Source organism: Chiroxiphia lanceolata, chromosome 26, assembly GCF_009829145.1.
Source record: "Chiroxiphia lanceolata isolate bChiLan1 chromosome 26, bChiLan1.pri, whole genome shotgun sequence".
Taxonomy (NCBI): Eukaryota; Metazoa; Chordata; class Aves; order Passeriformes; family Pipridae; genus Chiroxiphia; species Chiroxiphia lanceolata.
The window spans coordinates 1,307,566-1,326,374 of NC_045662.1; the positions used below are offsets into that span (position 1 = coordinate 1,307,566).

Sequence of the window (18,809 nt, forward strand, 5' to 3'; positions counted from 1 at the left end):
GGGCTGGAGGGGGGCGCGGCGGGGCGGGAGCCCCGCGATCACCGCCCGCAGCCCGGGCCCCCCCCCGCCGCCGCCGCCCCGCCGCCCCCCCGCCAGCCCATGCCCGGGGCCGCCGAGCTGGAGGAGAGGTTCGGCCGCGTCCTGGTGAGCGGGGACGGGGGTTCGGCGGGGAGACCCCCCGGGGAGGGGGGAGGGGGTGCTGGGGGGATCCGCGGTGGGGGTCCCGGACTTTCCACGGGGGACCGGCTGGACGGGGTCCGGAGCTGCCGAGGGGGGTCTCCGAGCATCCCTGCCGGCACTGGCATCGTTAGCATCGGTATCACCGTCGTCATCATTCTAATTACCATATTTTTACTATTATTCCATTAATCATTTAATTTATTATTTAATTAGCATTCTTATTAATAACGATGACTTCCCCCTCTGCTACCCCGTTCCCCGGGGGACACTCAGCCCTGCTCCGGGATGAACCCCCAGCCGCTCCCGTCCCCCCCCCGTTGCTCTCACGTTTGGAGGGGGGTCCCAGCCCCCCAAACTCTTGGGGTGACCCCGAGTCCCCGGACCCCCGCGGAGGCTCCGCCATGGCGGGATCGGCGGCAGGGCCGGAGCGCCGCAGGCAGCCGGTGCTGCGGATGGCGGTGCTTCACTCACCTCTTCCTCCTCCTCCTCCTCCTCCTCCCCGCAGCTGGGGAAGCCCCCCGGCATCGCTCCGGGCCTCCTGCGGGGGGTGGGAGCCGCGTTCCCATGGGATGAATGGATGGATGGATGGATGGATGGATGGCAGCTCTCGGAACACGGGGCGCTGCGGGAGATCGGCTCCCGCCCGCTCCCTCCGTCCTTGAGCGGGGCCGGCCGGCCGTGACCTTCGCGCCGGGATGGCCGCGGGGAGCCGGCCACGCTCCACCCGCGTCCCTGCCCTCCCCAGAAATGCTCCGTGGAAAAAAAAAATCGCTGCTTTAATCCCCTGATCCCCCCGGCATCCCGGGAGATGGAGCCTGTTCGCCGATCCCGTGCCGGGAGCGGCCGCGGGCAACGAGCTCCCATGGATGCAGCGGGATCGGCTCGGTGGGATCCCCCATCGCAGCCCCTGAGCACAAATTACTTGGAAGCTTTTAAACTCATGGCGTTTGGGGGATGATTTGGGGATGAGCATCTCAGCCAGAGCCTCTGGAGCTTCTCTGCCCCCAGCGTGGGCTCCGGGGCGGTGATGGCAAAGGGCTCTGCCAGGCGGGACCCCCGTGGGATCCCCGAAACCCCGAGGAGGGGGTTTGCCGTGGGACGCCCATATTGGCGGGTGGCTGAGCAGGGTGGTGGCGCCTGTGACGGCTCCGAGTGTCACAGCAGTGGTGGCAGGAGGGGACAGGCAACCGGGGAACCTCGGGGTGTTTCCGCTGCAGCCGCGAGGCCCCAGGAAGCGCCGCTTTCCGCCGGGCTGGGTCCAGCAGGTTGGAAATCCTGAAAAAAAATGGTCAGAAAAGGGAAAAACGGTGCTCCAGGCCCTCGGTGCCACCCTGTCTGCCTTCATCCCGAGGGAAAGCCCTTTCCCAGGAGCAGGGGGCAACCAGGGGGCTGCAGATGGGAACCGGGTGTCTTGTGAAACCGGTTGTCCCAATCCCGCTTCCTCCTTTTGCAGGGTCCCTTCCTCCTTCTCACAGCCTGGGGGGATGGGACAGGGGGTCCTTCTGCCCTCACCCACCACAAACAGGTTCCTTGACTCTGGATTCAACTTTTCCACCTCCTGAGCTGGTGAGATCAGTGATGGAGCAGAAGGTGATGAGCTGGGAATCTCCCGGTGGGACATGATCCAGACCTGACATGTTGCCGTGGTTACAGTGATGCTTTGAGAGCTCAGTGCAAACCACTTTCGGGCTGGACATCCCAAACTAGGAGAGCTGTTGGGGCAAAGCCTTGGCAGAAAAGCTAATGGGGGAGCCCAGGGGTTCCAAACTGCCATCAGGAAGGGGATGGATAAATCCACCACATGCCAAGAAATGAGGAATTTAGTTTTCCCAGAACTTTATTCCCCAAAAGTTGGCTCCTTCCCAGCTGGGGCACTGTGGCAGATGTCGCTTTGGCAGAGTGACGGGAGGGTTGTCCTGTGCCAAGTGGTTTGAGATGTGCCGAGGTGGCTTTTTGGGATGGAGTGGAGGAAGAGCATCTTTGCTGCTGGGATGGGGATGCTCAGATGCTCCTGCTTGGAGCAGTGAGGATTCTTCTCCCTTTGCACATCAAGAGGCAATACTGGGAATATAGAAGTGAAATTGTGAGTTGGGGTGTGGTGGAGGGAAAGCCGAAATCATCTGGGAGTGTTAGGCTGGAGCCTTGGGAATGGGGGCCGATGGGGACGGGGTCTGCTCCATCCAGGAGCTTTCCCTGGTCTGGGCTTTGCCGCCTCTTCTCCCAGGTCCTGGGGGAGCACATGGCACACGTCACGGCTGCAGATGTTTGCAGATGTTTGCAGATGTGCTCTTGGCCTCAGGGACGGGTCACCAGTGAGCCCTGGCCGAGTGTCGGCCTCGACTCAACCAGGAAACAAAGCTGGTGCTCGGCTTCCTGCTGGATCCACCCCCAGCCCAGTCCCAGCCCGGTGTCCAGGGCTGGCTGGGTGATGTGGAGCTGTGCTGGGGTGTCCCCAAGGGGGACGTGCCCTGCGTGGGGAGGGAAGGGGTCTATGAGCCAAGAGCCGCTGAATCAGGGACTGGAGAGGGTGTTTGTCCTCATACAGGACTCCCCCGTGTGAACCAGGAGGGCATCCCAGGGTGGGCAGGCAGGGATCCAGCAGGGATGAGGACATGGGGGCAGAATCAGGCTCCTCGGGAAGCTGTAACAGCAGCTTCCCAAATAGAGCCGGAGCCGCAGGCGGCTGCGGCCGCCCCCTCAGCCACCACCCCCCACCCCCGGCGGGACCGGCCGTCCTGGGGACCCGCCCGCTCCTCCTCCGGCCTGTCCCCGCCTGCCACGGGGAGGGGTTGGGACCTGGATGGATCCAGGGAGGCCCTGATGGGATGAGCTCACCCCGGGAGTGTCACCCAGCCTGGCTCACTGCATGCTGGGGGTCAGGGGAGCCCCGTGTGGGCTGATCCCAGGATCCTCTGAACCAGGATCCAGCCTGATCCCAGCGCTGAACCTCAGCAAGAGGCAGTCAAGGTCACTGGAGGGAACACCATGGGACAGCTGGCACTGCAGGGTTGGGCATGTCCCAAACCCCCTCGGGTGGGAGCATCGTGCTCCATGGCCACGAGGGATGGAGCATCCCAAGGCTGGAGCACCCCAAGGCTGGAGCATCTGAGGGGTGGAGCATCCCAGAAGCCCCACACAGGGGTGGGATGAGGGTGCTGGTGCCAGCTGGAGGGCGCTGGATGAGGGGAGATGCGATGTGGCTGCTGGGGGCAAGTCCCTGTGGCTTCTCCATCCTTGTCCCCCAAAGAGGAGGAGGACTGATTCCTTTGACCTCCCAAACACCTGGAGATGTTTGTCCTTCCTGCAGCCAGAGCCCCTAAACCACCACCTGGGGTGAGTCCCTGCCCCATCCCCTTCCCTGTGATGAGCAGGGTTGGTGCCTGGACTGGGATAACCTCCTGTGCCATGTGCTGTCAAGGCTTTCCATCCCCTTTCCATGGATACACATCCCCTTGTGCCACAGAAATGGTGCTCCCAGAGTTCAGCCTGGTTCTCAGGCAGCTTGTTGGAGTTTTGCAGCACAAACCCTCCCGTGGAAGATGCCGGAACGTTCTGTGCCGGGGTTTGGAGCAGAGCTCGGCTCAGCCTGGCTCCGCTCACATGTGGAACAAAAAGAAGTGTCTGACACCCAAAATAGCTCCGTCCCCCACTGGCCAGGAAAGGAAAAGGTCGTTTTGTACCAGAAAATGATGTCGGTGCTGCTTCACCTCCCCCCAGTCTTGGTTTTATTGTCAGGCAAAGCCCGGCTCAACCCCACGGCCCATGTCAGCTCCCAGCTGGCAACAACCCGGCACTGGGCACGGCTGGGATGGCACTGTGGGCTCCGTGGCACCTGTGTCACAGCAGGGGACGTTTGGGGCACCCACTGAGTGACATGGTGGGCTATGAGGCTGGGGGATGCTGGGAAGCCCCACACGGGAGTGGGAGGAGGGTGTTGGGTGCCAGCTGGAGGGTGTTGGGTGAGGGGAGGTGGGACAAGTCCCTGTGGCCTCTGCATCCTTGTCCCCCAAAGAGGAGGAGGAGAAGGAGGAGGAGGAGGAGGAAGAGGAGGACCGAGTCCTTCCTCTGACACCTCTGGGGTGCTCAGCTGCTGCTCTGCCCCACATCACCCCAGCACCCAGCCCCACACCTCCCACACCACCGGTCCCCCCTCCCCAGCAGGAAACGAGAACCGGTTTCTTTGTTTCTTTGTGCTGCTGCTGACGCTCCACAGGAGCCACTTCCTCCCCCCCAGCACCACATGCCCACCCGGGACGCAGCCACCACCCAGTTTGTACCCGAATTGTGCCACATCCTGCCACCCCTCCCAACCCTGCCCTCGAGGAAGGGACTGCGGGGCCTGGTGGGCAGAGCCACCCCTGCAGGGACATCCCAGCATCCCCCTGCCCCCCCCTGCACCCCTGTGGGGGGTCCTGTCCCCCTGGAGACACAGAGTCCTGGTTTATTCAGGTCCCACATGTGGTGACTGGAAGAGCTGATCCATGTAGCAGATGCCACCACGCCTCTCTGCTGAGGGGAGTGTCCCACAGAGAGTGCCACAGGTGCTGATGGAGCTCTAGGTGGGGTGTTTGGGTGCATGGTCCCTCTTGGCACAGCCCTGTCCCTTGGTCTGACCCTCCTGGAGGGCCTCACCCATCCCAAGGATGGCAGCTCGGGGACCACGAGGACAGGGCTGCCCTGCGATGGGGACATCCAGGTGCTGCTGTCACCTTGCCCATCCCAGGACCCACCTGGCTCCAGTGGCTTCATGGTGAGGCTATTTCTGACCCTGCACCCTAATTGTACCCCCTGCCCAGCTCCCCGTGTGAGCCATCCCCTGGCCAAATCCAGCTCCTCCCGCCCACATCTCCCGGTTTTGGCTCCTTGCGAAAGCAGCTCGACAGGTCCTCGGCGGGGGCGGTGCCGAGGTTCCCCTTCCTGCCGCCACCATGGCACCTCTCGTCTTGGTCCTGCTCCTCTGTGGGCAACCCACCCCCTGGGAGATGCCTTTCCCCAGGGATGTGGTGGTTCCAGGGCTGCATGCACCCCACGTCCCCGTCCTTGTCACCAGGGCTGGGGTTAAAGGTGACCTGGGGCCGGGCAGTGCCTCCCAGGCGAGCTGATCACCAAAAACTGGGTGTTTTGGCAAAATAAACCACCGGTGACCTGAGCTGAGCTCCAGCCTGGCCCGGGCCGTGGTGGGACACCCCGTGGTGTCCTGCCGTGTCACCAGAGCACCCTGGAGGCGGGAGCTGCCCCGGGGCCTCCCGGAGCAGTTTCGGCAGCGCCTGGTGCTGCTCTGAGAGCGGAAACCACGTCACGTCCTGCCGGGGTGGCTGAGGGGGCTGTGGTTGTGCAACGGTGGCACGGAGGGACACCAGCCCCTGCCCTGACATCATGGCTCTCAAGAAACACTGATTTCCCCAGACGGGCCTGTCACGCACCCCTGGCTGTGGGACGGGGTGGTGACTGTCACCCTCGAGCAGGGCCCGGCCTCCTGGGCCCCTCAGCTGTGTCACCAGCCTGTGTCCCCACCCCTCAGCCCAGGCACTTGGCACACTCATGACATGGATGGACGGGGCCAATTCTTCCTCCTGTCCCCCACCTGCCTTCCCCTTGGGGACCCCCAGGTGGGGACGTATCCATGGGATGCTCACATTGTGGGAATGGTGGTGTTCCCATCCTTCCACCAAAGTCCCCATGATTCTATCAGTGTCTCCATCCTGGGAATGGTGTTCTCATTGTCCCATCGGTGTCCCCATTGTCCCCCAATGTCCCCATCGTCCCACCAGTGTCCCCATTGTCCCACTACTGTCCCCATCGTCTCACCAGTGTCCCAATTTTCCCACTGGAATCCTCATGTCCCACCAGTGTCCCCATTCTCCCATGAGTGTCCCCCTCCTTCCACCAGTGTTCCCATGTTCCACAGGTGTCCCCATTGTCCCACCAGTGTCCTCATCCTCCCACCAATGTTCCCATTGTCCCACCACTGTCCCCATCATCTCACCGCTGTCCCCATCTTCCCACTGGAATCCTTAAGTCCTACCAGTGTCCCCATTGTCCCACTGGTGTCCCCATTATCCCACCAGTGTCCCCATCCTCCCACTGCTGAGCGAGGACAGCCGGTGCTGGGTGAGCAGTGGGTGCTGCAGCCCCGGGGGGTGTTTTTGGGGTGACCCCCCAACGCTGCCACCCTTCACCCCACAGAATTCCATGAACCTGCCCCCAGACAAGATGAAACTGCTCAACCAGTACGACAACGAGAAGAAGTGGGAGCTGATCTGTGACCAGGTGAGGTCTGGGCTCCCTGTCCCCAAGTGCCACTTGTGGCACCCGGCTGTGCCCAGCACTGCCACCCACCTCGTTAGTGGCACGGCACCTCGTTAACCTCATCAAGCATTGATGGAGCGCAGGGCTGGGGACAGGGACATGGTGGCTGCTGTGCAGGTCCCTGTGCCCTGGTAGGTGGCCCAGTTTCAACCTCTCCCTGGGGTTTGTAGGAACGTTTCCAGGTGAAAAACCCTCCGTTCCGCCTACATCCAGAAGCTGAAGAGCTACTTGGACACAGGTGGTGTCAGCAGGAAGGTGAGGGGTCCCCCCTGCACCCCGACCCCCCGGTCCCCATCCCACACTGGGCACAGGGACAGTACCAATGGTTGTCCCCATCCCACAGTTCATAGAGGCGAGTGCAGGAGTCCACGCAGGTGCTCAGGGAGCTGGAGATTTCCTTGAGGACCAACTACATCGGGTAAGGATGGAGTGTCATCGTCACCCAGCGCTGCCACCGTCCCCAGGATGGGGATGGACACGCTGCTGGCTCTGGATGGGTGGTGACAGCAGGATGTGGAGGCTCATGGCCTCATCCTGTCTCCCTGGAGGGGCTCTGATGGGAGGCTGGGGGTGCTGTAGGACCTGAACCCTGTGTTGGCTGTGGTACCCCCTGAGTGCCAGGAGGGACCCTGCTCCCACCCAGGGTGTCCCGACCCCTTGTGGGGTGGTGGGTGCCCATGGTCCCCAGGGCCAGGCTGTCCTGTCATGGCAGCAGTGGCAGTGGTGGCAACAGAGCCCTCAGGCTGTGCCCCCCACACATCAGGAGTGGGGTTCCCCATGGCACTCACCTACCTCGGAGAGCTGCCAGCTCATGGTGCCGCCTTATGTTCCCAGCGTGTCCCACCCTCGCTGGGGACCTCTGACCAGGGGCTGGCTCTGCTGAGGGTCTGGGGGCAGGGGAAGGGAGGATGAGGGGGGCTGGTGGAGCACACTAACCCTCTGCACCCTCCAGCTGGGTCCAGGAGTTCCTCAACGAGGAGAACAAGGGGCTGGACGTGCTGCTGCAGTACCTCGCCTTCGCCCAGTGCTCCGTCGCGTACGTGCTCCCTGGGTGTCCTGTCCCCAAGGCCAGGATCAGCCTCCCCTGGAGTTCAGTGGGGCTGGGGGTCCCTGGGGGCGTCCTCAAGGTCGGGATCAGCCTCCCCTGGGGCTCAGCAGGGCTGGGGGGTCCCTGGGGGTGTCCCCAAGGCCGGGATCAGCCTCCCCTGGGGCTCAGCGGGGCTGGGGGTCCCTGGGGATGCCCTCCCCTGTCATCAGAGCAATGGAGCTCTGGACGCTCCATGGCTGGGGTTGAGCAGGGCACCCCCAACATCCCTGGGGACTCCAGAGGGGTATCTGCCCACGCTGGGGTGCCACATCTCACCCGTCCCCGTGTCCCCACGGGCCGCCAGGTATGACATGGAGAGCGCAGATAACAGCAGCCCCGGCTCCGACAAGGGCAAGGAGCAGTCGCTGGAGGACCTGAACAAAAGCACCTCCTCGTCCCCCACCCAGGGCTCCTCCAAACCGCGGCCCCTCACTGTAAGGTAACGTGTGGTCCCGTCCCCAACTGTCCCCTGTCCCTGTGCCGTGTCCCCCCCGCTCCCCCGCCTCGCTGCACCCTCCCCCCCGCCCCGGCCGCGCCGTGCTTGGAGAGGGGCCCGGCAGGGAGACGCAGGCCCGGCCCCAAAAATTGGGTCTCCATAATAGACCCGGTGCTAAAAGTGGGTCCCCAGTGCTGGTTTGGGGGGACAAAGCTCTCAAGGGCTGAGCCCTGCCTGGAGCTGGGCTGGATCTGTGCCCCCTACTGCAACCCTCGTGGGATGCTCTGGGTAAAACCCAGGAATAAGCAAAAATTGGAGGTGCTGGAGGTTTTGAGGGGAGCAAATCGCACCCCTCTGGTTTAAAGCCGGGTCGGAGGAACGGGCCTGTGTCCCCCCAGGCCGGTGCCAGTGGCTGGTGGCTCTCGCTTGACGCCGCTCGCCCGCAGCCCCGTCTAACCCGCTCTTCTCTTGCACGCTGCCGGGGACGCGCTGACGGTAGGTGACGGTGACGGGGCAACCGGAGGGACGGGGACCACCCCACGGGACCCCGCTGCTAGTCACCGGTATCGGGGACAAGGCCTATAGGGCATCCCCGGTGGGCGGGGGGGATCCCGGGGACACCCCACCGCGGTCACCCCGGGAGCTGTAACGCGGCCCCCCGGGGAGCGCGGGGGTCCCTCGCAGTCTGGAGCAGCTCCGGAGGAGCCGGGGTGTCCCTCTCAGCCCCAGGGACAGGTCAAGAGGGGGACGTGGCACCCGCAGGAGGGTCCCCGTCCTTTGTCTCCCACCCCCCGTGTCCCCGAGCGCGGGTGCCCCCGGGGCGGCGCGAGAGCCCCGTTTCTCTCCTCCTGTCCTGCAGGCTCTAACGCGCCTCCCAGCTGCTGCCTCTCGAACCAGCACATCCACAACCCTCCTCCGCCACGTCCGCCCAGCGCCCCTGCGGTGCCCCGGGCAGCGATGGGGACAGTGCCCCCAGGTCACCCGGCAGCTCCTGCCCGCCCCGGTGAGCCTCCGAGACCACCCGTGCGCACGAGTGGGCCCCAAACCCATCCCACCGCCATCGCCCCGTCACCACACCGCCCCGAGGCTTCTAGACGGGCACGGGACACGGGGCTTTCGCTCCCGCGGGTGTTTCTCTCCCTGGTGTCCCCCCGCCCCCCCCGCTGCCACCCCCCGAGCGCTGGCCCCCTCCCCGCTTTGCGCTGCGCCCCCGCACCCCCGGCCCGCGCTCAGCGCGCTCCTTCCCCGCCCAGGCTGAACCCCTCGCACAGCAGGAAGACGCTGCGCAACTCCCCCGCCTCGTCAGCCAGAAGGACGATGTCCACGTCTGCATCATGTGCCTCCGAGCCATCATGACTACCAGTTGGGAGTGGGCGGGATCCACCGGGCATCCCGAAAAATCCCCAGCCCCCGCGGTGCCGGCGTCGGGGTGGGGACCTGTTCTCCATCCCCCTGCTCTGAGAGGTCCTCACTCAGCCTCCTCTCTGGTGGGCACCTGGCATGGGGGTGGCCCAAGGTCCCCAAGGTCCCTCGGGGTGGGGGTAGGAGGACACCAACCCCATTAATGCTCCTTTTTAACCCCCCAAGTCTGGCTTCAGCCTGGTGATGAACCACCCAGCCTGTGTCAACGAGATCACCCTGAGCCTCAACAACAAGAACGCCAGGTAGGACCTGCCCCCTGTCCCTGTCCCTGTCCCCCTGTCCTCTCGCCCACCCCACGGCCCTGACCCCTCACACTCCATGTCTCCATAGGACCAAGGCCCTGGTGCTGGAGCTCCTGGCCGCTGTTTGCCTGGTCCGAGGTGGCCACGACATCATCCTGGCTGCCTTCGACAACTTCAAGGAGGTGAGTCCCCAGCAGGGACACCGGTCCCCACAGGGACAGCCCTGCTCTGGCTGGGTTCCTGCCTCAGTGTCCCTGTGTGTGCAGAGCCCTGCCCCATCCTGGCCACACCCATCCCTGGCTCGCCCGGGGATGCTCCAGCTGCTGGGCTTGATGTCCCCACACCAGCTCGTGTCCCCAGGGCCAGGTCCCATCAGGGTTGGGATGGTGCCACTGGCGGGTGCCTCGTGCCCTGCCACCCCTCTGGGCACCCCCAGCCGTGTCCCCCTGGCCCTCAGCCCCCTGCTCCCTCCCCAGGTGTGCGGGGAGAAGAACCGCTTTGAGAAGCTGATGGAGTATTTCCGAAACGAGGACACCAACATCGACTTCATGGTGAGCGGCTCATGGGGCCAATGCTCTGCTGTCCCCAGGCCATCATGTCCCCAAGGGCTGTTGAGCCACCCAACTGTCCCCAGGCCATCATATCCCAAGGGCTGCTGAGCCCCAGGTCATCATGTCCCCAAGGCCACTGCACTGTCCCCAGACCATTAGGTCCACAAGGGCTTCTAAACCACCACACTGTCCCCAGGCCATCGTATCCCAAGGGCTGCTGAGCTACTATCCCCAGGCCTTCATGTCCCCAAGGGTTCTAAGCCACCAGACTGTCCCCGGACCTTTATGTTCCTGAGGACACCACGCTGTACCCATGCCATAATAGCCCCAAGGCCACCATGCTGTCCCCAGGCCTTCATGTCCCCAAGGCCACCGCGCTGTCCCTAAGCCATCGTGCCCCCAAGGGCTGCTGAGCCACTGGTCCTTCCCCATGTCCCCGGGGATGTGAAGCCACTACGCCCTCCCCAGGGGCACCTTGTCCCCGAGGGCCACCACCCCCCATGCCCCCAGGGGCCGCGGTGCCACCCCCGTGCCGTGTCCCCGCAGGTGGCCTGCATGCAGTTCATCAACATCGTGGTGCACTCGGTGGAGAACATGAACTTCCGCGTGTTCCTGCAGTACGAGTTCACCCACCTGGGGCTGGACCAGTACCTGGAGGTGGGTGATCCCGAGGGCTGGGGGTGCTGGGGGGACACACCACCGTCCCTGACCGTTGCCCCGGCTGTCCCGCGGCAGAGCCTGCGCCTCACCGAGAGCGACAAGCTGCAGGTGCAGATCCAAGCCTACCTGGACAACGTCTTCGACGTGGGGGCCATGCTGGAGGACTCGGAGACCAAGACGGCGGTGCTGGAGCACATGGAGGAGCTGCAGGAGCTCGTCAGCCAGGTGGGCCGCGGGTGCGTGGGCAGGAGCCGCTGACGCAGAGCCCCGAGGGAGGGACGGGGATGGGGCTGAGCCGGCGGCGCCTCGTCCCCCACAGCTGACGGAGAAGCTGCAGGATGCGGAGAACGACTCCATGGCCAAGATAGCGGAGCTGGAGAAGCAGCTGAGCCAGGCACGGCAGGAGCTGGAGGCGCTGCGGGTGAGCACCCACGGGCGCCGCGGTGCCAGAGGGAGGGCTGGGGGTTTGAGGTTTGAGTGGGACACCGGTGACACTGGTCCTGGGGGTTGTCACCTCTCCAGGAGCAGCTGAGCCCCCTGCGGCCGCCCAGCCCGCCGTCCCCGCGGCCACAGGAGTGCTACCGGCTGGCGCTGGAGCGGCGGCTGGCGGAGCTGGAGGAGAAGGGGCTGTGCAGATCCTGCGTGGGCCCGACGGGGACGTCGCCATCGAGATCGTCCCCGTTGTCATAGAAACGCCGGCAGCCCCCGTGGTTGCTGGAGAGGGCCACCGCCACTGTCACCACCGTCACCACCCGCCACCGGCACAGGTACCACGGGTGCGAGGGGGTGAACCCTTCCTGGTGGGGACAGCAGCACAGAGGAGGGGTGGCAGCGTGTCTCTGGCAGAGAAGCTGGGGCAGGGGCGGTGGGACGTGCCCAGGGACGCAGAGTCCCTCGGTGGCAGAGGGGATGTGGTGGTGGCACCGTGCCCTGCAGTGTCACCGTCTCACCCACCTCTTCTTTCCCTTGCAGATGCTCCGGCTCTGGCTCCAGCCCCACCTCCCCCACCAGCCCCTGCTGTCCCCGCCGCCCCCACCCCCTCCACCCCCCCCCCCATTACCAGGGGCTGAGCACGTCCCCCCCCCACCCCCCGCCCCTCCTCTGCCCACAGCCACCATCCCCCCCACCAGCCCCTCCACTCCCGGGTGCCCAAGTGCCACCACCCCCCCCACCGCTCCCAGGGGGGCTGGAGGGCCCTGTCCCCCCCCCTCCACCACCCCCACCCCTCGGGGGGGAGCTCCCAGCCGGGCCTGGTGCCCCCCAGACTGCCAATGGTTCAGGTGAGTGTGGCCCAGGGATGGTGGGGACGCCCCCCAGGTGAGGTCTGGGGGCACCCGGGGTGGTTTTTTGACTCCCCCACCCTGTGACGTATCCCCCTTGCCCGTGACCCCGCAGTGAAGGTGAAGAAGCCCATCCAGACCAAGTTCCGCATGCCCGTCTTCAACTGGGTGGCCCTGAAGCCGAGTCAGATCGACGGCACCGTGTTCACCGAGCTCAATGACGAGAAGGTGCTGCAGGTGAGGACAGGAGGGTGCTGGGGGGCCAGAGGGACTTGGGGGCCTGGCACAGGGGGTCTGGGTGGGTCAGAGCTGCAGTCTATGCTGAGGTTGCCCCTGTACCCACCCTGCACCCACCCGTGGTGTCACAGGGCTGCTGGAGGAGCTGGAGGTTGGAGCAGCTCCTTGGCACCACAGAGAGGGACAACACAGGGTCTGGCATCCTTCTCCTGTCACCCCATCCTTGTCCCTTTGCTCCATCCTCATCCCTTTGCTCCATCCTCATCCTCACATCCTGTCCTTTTCTTCTTCCTCATCTCCATCCTCTGGTCCCCTTGTGCCCTTCTTACCCCCTCCCTGTCCACTTGCCCATTCCCTCTGCTTGTTCCCTTGTCCCATCCTCATCCCCTTGTTTCATCTTCATCCTCTCACTCCTCTTCCCCTTATCATGGGGCCTCGTCCCCATCCCAGATGTCCCGTGCCACCTCCCTGCCGTGCCCTCAGCCCTGTGTCCCTGCAGGAGCTGGACATGAGTGACTTCGAGGAGCAGTTCAAGACCAAGGCGCAGGGCCCTGCCTTGGACATTAGTGCCCTCAAGGCCAAGGCCACCCAGAAGGCCCCCAGCAAGGTGACCCTCATGGAGTCCAACCGGGCCAAGAACTTGGCCATCACCCTGCGCAAGGGCGGCCGCAGCGTCCAGGACATCTGCACTGCCATCGAGACGTGAGTGTCCCCTGAGATGGGGGACAAGGGGGGACAAGGGCGGGCACGGCCTGGCTGGAATGAGGGGTTGGGATGGTGTGGGGTGTGCTGGGATGCAGGGACCAGATATGGAGGGATGGAGGGATGCAGGGACCAGATATGGGGACAGAGGGATGCAGAAACAAGAGATGAAAGGATGTAGGGACAAGACACAGAGGGATTCAGGGATGTAGAAACCAGATATGAGAGGGAGGGACGCAGGGACAGAGATGAAGGGACGTGGGACCAGCTGTGGGGGCAGAGGGAAGATGGGACCAGCCATGGGTGGCAGGGGATTGAGGTCCGAGGTGTGCCACCCCTCACAGGTACGACCAGCAAGCCCTGAGCCTTGACTTCCTGGAGCTGCTGCTGCGCTTCCTGCCCACCGAGTACGAGCGGACGCTGATCGGGAAGTTCGAGCGGGAGCAGCAGCCGCCGGAGGAGCTGTCGGACGAGGACCAGTTCATGATCCGCTTCAGCAAGATCCCGCGCCTGGCCGAGCGCATGAACGTCATGATCTTCCTGGGCAACTTCAGCGACACGGCCCAGCTGCTCATGCCCGTGGGTGCTGGGCACGGGCGGGCTGGGGGTTGGGAAGGGCTGGGGGACTCCTGCAGCCACCTCATGTGCTCCCCTCCCTCCCTCCCACAGCAACTCAACGCCATCATCGCCGCCTCCATGTCCCTCAAGTCCTCCAGCAAACTGCGCCACATCCTCGAGGTGAGAGCTTTGGGGTGCATGTAGGGTGCTGGCAGGGTCCCTGTTGGCTCTGTGCCCCCCTCCCCCAGGGTGCCCTGTCCACCCCAGGCTGTGTCCCTGAGCCGTTGTGTCCCTGCAGATTGTCCTGGCCTTCGGGAATTACATGAACAGCAGCAAGCGTGGAGCAGCCTACGGCTTCCGCCTGCAGAGCCTCGACGCGGTAGGGCCGGCGTGGGGCTGCTCGGGGGCACTGGCACTGCCAGGGACCAGCCCCGGGCACAGGGGGACACAGGGACCAGCTGGAGGGATGAAGGAACATGGGATTCAGTTGTGGGGATGGAGGGATGGAAGGATCACCTATAGGGTTTGGAGAGGCATGGGGAGCAGCTATAGGGATGCAGGGAACAGCTGTGGGAATGGAGGGATGAAGAGGCCATCTAAAGGGTTGGAGAGGCAAGGGGGGGGGAGTTAAAGAGATGAAGATACTCAGGAACTGGCTGTAGGGTTGGAAGGATGGAGAACAGATCTGGAGAGGTGAAGGGATTCAAGGACCATCTGTGGGGATGAAGGAAGATGGGAAGCAGCCATGGGGATGGAGAGAGGAAGGCCACATGTGAACATGGAGGAGATGTAGGGATGAAGACTCAGTCATGGTGATAGAGGGGTGCAGAATGAGCTGTGGGGTTGGAGGGATGCAGACCCAGCCATGGGGATGGAGGAAGATGGGAATCAGCCACAGGGATGGAGGGACGCAGACCTGGTGGTGGGGATGGAGGGGTGCAGACTCAGCCATGGGGATGGAGGGATGGAGGGATGCAGATCCAGCCATAGGGATGGAGGGATGCAGATCCAGCCATAGGGATGGAGGGATGAAGAATGAATATGGGCATGGTGGGATACAGAGCTGGCCGTGGGGATGGAGGGATGCAGACCCAGGCACGGTAATGAAGGGCCAGCAGAGCCTGCCCTGGGCAGGGTGAAGGGCTGGTTGAGGAGGGTCGGGGCTGACCCAGTTCTCCCCCAGCTCCTGGAGATGAAGTCCACGGACCGCAAGCAGACGCTGCTGCACTACCTGGTGCGGGTGATCACGGAGAAGTACCCGGAGCTCACGGGCTTCCACACTGAGCTGCACTTCCTCGACAAGGCAGGCACAGGTAGTGCCCACGGGCCCTGGGCTGGGGTTGTGGCAGCCCCTGGTGCTCCCAGCCTGCCCTGACCCCGCGCCCTCCCCCCCGCAGTGTCCCTGGACGGGGTCCTGCAGGACGTGCGGAGCCTCCAGCAGGGCATGGAGCTGACCCGCAGGGAGTTCCTGCGCCAGGACGACAGCCCCGTGCTCAAGGACTTCCTCAAGGTCAACTCAGAGGTGATGGAGAAGCTGCAGGCTGACAGCAAAACTGCCAAGGTGGGTGCTGGGGTGCTGTGGGGGGGGGGCAAAGGATAGGATTGTGTCCCCCGTTCCTACATGGGAACATCCTGGGGTGCTCCCATCTCTGGCCCATTGGAGAGGCTCCTGGTTGGGATGTGGCTCCAGCAGGAGAGCTGGGAGGGATATGGAGTGGGATGGTGAGGTGGGAGAGGCTGGAAGGAGGAGGTGGGTGTTGGGTGCTGCTGCCTGGCCCCTGCCCCCACACCGGGGTGTCTGTGCCCGCAGGAGGCCTATGAGTCGGCTGTGGAGTATTTTGGGGAGAACCCCAAGACCAGTCCCCCCACCACCTTCTTCCCCATGTTTATGCGCTTCATCAGAGCCTACAAGGTAGGAGAGGGCAGGGAGTGTCCTGTTTCTGAGGGTTGGGAGGGGATTTGGGGGGTCTGACCTCACTTGGGGCAACCAGCAGAAGCCACGGGCGAGGCTGGGGCCCATGGGGCTGGGAGACCCTGGGGCTTGGGAACAGCCTTTGGGATGGTCAGAGATGCTGGAGCTGGATTGGGGTGAGCTGGGAGCTTTGTGGGGGGCTGCAGTCCTGCAGCAGGACCCCCCTGGCTCAGCACACCCTTCCTACCCCTCTCCCAAGAAAGCAGAGCAGGACATTGAGCTGTGGAAGAAACAAGAGGCTGCGGCCAAGGAGGCAGAAAACAGCCCCACCGAGCAGCAGCCAGAGGTGAAGGAGCTCCCGTGTTTGTGTCCTGGTGGGGTCCCAGCTCCAGCCCCAAGTGGGCTGCGTGAGGAAGGACTAAACAGGCCCTGGGGAGGGAGAGCTGGGCGGGAGGTGAAGGTGAGGGCACCCCAGGTCTGTTGGGGGGTGTTGAGGTGGCCACGCCTCTCACCCACACTGTCCCTCCCCAGCTGCCCATCCAGAAGGCCAAGCGGCAGCAGATGGACATGATCGCTGAGCTCAAGAAGAAGCAGATGGTGAAGGAGCCTCTCATCTACGAAGGCAAAGATGGGGCCATCGAGGACATAATTTCAGGTGAGAGATGATTTCATGTGAGGGGTCGAGTGTCCCTCCCACTTCAGACCCAGCACTCGGTGCCAGCGCAAGACCCTCGGTCTGGGGGCTGCAGGGGCTCTCACAGGGGCTGGAGGGTCACCAAGCCCCACTGCAGGGATCAAAACCCATCTGCAGCACCTTCCCATGCCACATGGCCAAGCTCTCCCTGCCCTGTCTCATAGCTCTTCCTTCTATTCTGCTTCTTCCTCTTCTCTCCTCTCTCCTGCTCCTCCTCTTCCTCCTCGCTGTCTCTGGATCGCTCTGCTCAGCTCTGAAAACTGTCCCTTTCACGGCCCGGACGGGCAAACGCTCGTCCCGGCTCTTCTGCGACGTGAGTTACAACGAAGAGAGCCCTCTATAGGTAACGTGGGGCAGGGGCTCGGCGCAGGGGACCGGGGGCTGCCGGGCTGTCCCACCCGCAGGGGCTTCTCCCCACGCTGCACCCAATCCCGGGGGCACCCCGGCATCAGCCCCCCCGATACGGGCACTGACAGCCGAGGGTTGGGGGCCCACGGGCTGGTTGTTTGTAGCTGCTGCTCCTCCTGTCACTGGATGTGGCTCTTGGCTCCTTCTGAGCGTTCTTGTACCCAGACGGGCAAATCCCGGGCAGAGAGACGTGACAAGGGGGAAGGAGAGGTTTAGGTTGAATGTTGGGAGGAATTCTCCCCTGTGAGGGTGGGGAGGCCCTGGCACAGGTTGCCCAGAGAAGCTGTGGCTGCCCCAGCCCTGGAAGTGTCCAAGGCCAGGTTGGACGGGGCTTGGAGCAACTTGGGCTAGTGGAAGGTGTCCCTGCCCATGGCAGGGGGTGGGACTGGATGTTCTTTAAAATCCCTTCCAACCCAAATCACTCCGTGATTCCGTGATGGGTGGTGGGTTCCGCCGGGTGTGCAGCGAAGCTGAGCCGGTCCCTGCCCTTCCCCCGGTGCAGATCTGCGGAACAACCCGTACCGGCGGGGGGACAAGGGCCGCGGCAGCGCCAAGAAGCGGCCGGCGGGGCAGGGCCTGCAGGCCACGCCGGACATCGCGCTGTGACCGGCGCCGGCCCCGCAGCTCCAGGACCGGGGCAGGACCATCCTCCCGACGCAGAGGGGACAGCAGGATGCCACCCCACTGTCCCGGGGCTCCGCGGGGCGGGGGGACAGTGCCCGCTCCGAGCTGCTCCAGCCGCTTCCCGTGCCAGCTCCCCCTGCCCGCCCCGGGCTCTGGCGCAGGGACCCCCCCGTGCTTGCTTGGCGACGCCCCTGAGCTCCTCTCCCCCAGGCTGGGGGACCCTCCTGGGTACGGGCAGGGAGGGGGGAGCACAGAAAGGGCTCCGGCTTGTCCTGGAAGGCAAACAGGGGCTGCCCCGTCCCTGCCCCGGCGCTGCTCCATCGCCCGCCCGCCGCGGCACCAGCCCCGCACTGGTGTGTCCCACTCCTCAGCTTGCTGGTGCCTTGGATTCCCGCTGCGGGAGGGGAGTGGGTGTCACTCGGGACCCGGCGGTCCCCGCACATCTCCCGCACCTCCTCCGGCCCCGCAGAGCCCCCTGAGAGCCGCGTCCTCCTCCTCTGCTGCAGAGCTCCCACCCCGGGCCCCTCCCGTCCCCCGGGGCCCGGCAGCGGTGCTATTTTAACAGGGATTTTCTAAGTCTTCCTTCAAATTCCTCTGCGCTGCGGGAGCAGGGAATGCAACACCCACATGCGGGGTGTCCCCAGGATCCCAAGGCTGTGCCGAGCAGCAGTTTCCAGGATCCCAAGGCCGGGCTGTTCCTCGCCGCAGGGGAGGCTCCGGAGCTGCGACAATCAGCAGCAGGGACAATCTCTGCGAGGTGCTGATACCTCTGCCCGCCTGCTTCCCCCCAAATCCACCTCCGCTGTTGGGGCTGGAGCCTCTGGGATCCCCCGTGACCGTCAGCCCGGGGGGCAGGAGCTGCTCCCTGTGCTGGGCAGCCTCCAGCCAACACGATCCCAAAGGCTGCGGGGTCGCTGCTGCCGCCAGAGAGGCCCCAGAGCTGCACGAGCCTCCCGGTACCGCACCGGACCCGATCCCTCGACCCCTCGACCCCTCGGTCCCTCCTCCCCCGCCCCGCTGCTGCCGAGTGACCCCCAGCCCCGCACTGTGGCAATTAAACCCCTCAGTGCATCCGCTTCGTTAAACCGCCCCCGCTGCCAGGATGCGGCTGCACCTCCCTCCTCCTGCCCCTCCTCCTGTCCCTCCTCGCCAGTCCCGGCTTTAGCCCAGCTCAGCCCAGAGCAGCCGCTGCTTCCCGCTGTATTTAAGCTGCTTCAGCGCCGGCTCCGCGTCACCCGGGGAGGGGTGGGGAATGAATGTGTAACTTATAAATGCCTTTAAGCCAGAAATGTAAACCATTAACTGCTCATTTGTATACATTATTTTTATATACTGAAGGCCTGTTTAATTCTAAAGCAGAACTGGTAATAAAACGTCTCAGAGGATAATAAAGGACTTTGTTGGGGAGAAGGTTGGTTTGCAGGGAGGGGGGGATGCTGTGAAGGAGGGAGGGAGGGAGGGAGGGAGGGATGGAGAGAAGGAGGGAAGGAAGGACCAAGGTCCAGAA

At 64.3% G+C, this 18,809-nt stretch overlaps 1 protein-coding gene across 1 annotated transcript; it reads left to right on the forward strand.

Moving 5' to 3' along the window:
• The first annotated feature begins 67 nt into the window (after positions 1–67).
• FMNL1 (formin like 1) lies at positions 68–18,690 on the forward strand. The gene is given in 29 exon segments (XM_032711489.1): positions 68–144; positions 6,367–6,450; positions 6,660–6,686; positions 6,688–6,744; positions 6,840–6,907; positions 7,442–7,540; positions 9,284–9,305; positions 9,308–9,385; positions 9,600–9,676; positions 9,765–9,858; positions 10,153–10,227; positions 10,774–10,884; positions 10,963–11,112; positions 11,207–11,308; positions 11,410–11,515; positions 11,518–11,654; positions 11,860–12,003; positions 12,005–12,167; positions 12,283–12,404; positions 12,904–13,106; positions 13,451–13,685; positions 13,776–13,844; positions 13,963–14,043; positions 14,848–14,977; positions 15,062–15,225; positions 15,475–15,576; positions 15,836–15,922; positions 16,108–16,231; positions 17,181–18,690. Coding segments are annotated over 29 exon segments (3,060 nt in total). The 5' UTR covers positions 68–99; the 3' UTR covers positions 17,285–18,690.
• Positions 18,691–18,809: the final 119 nt, after the last annotated feature.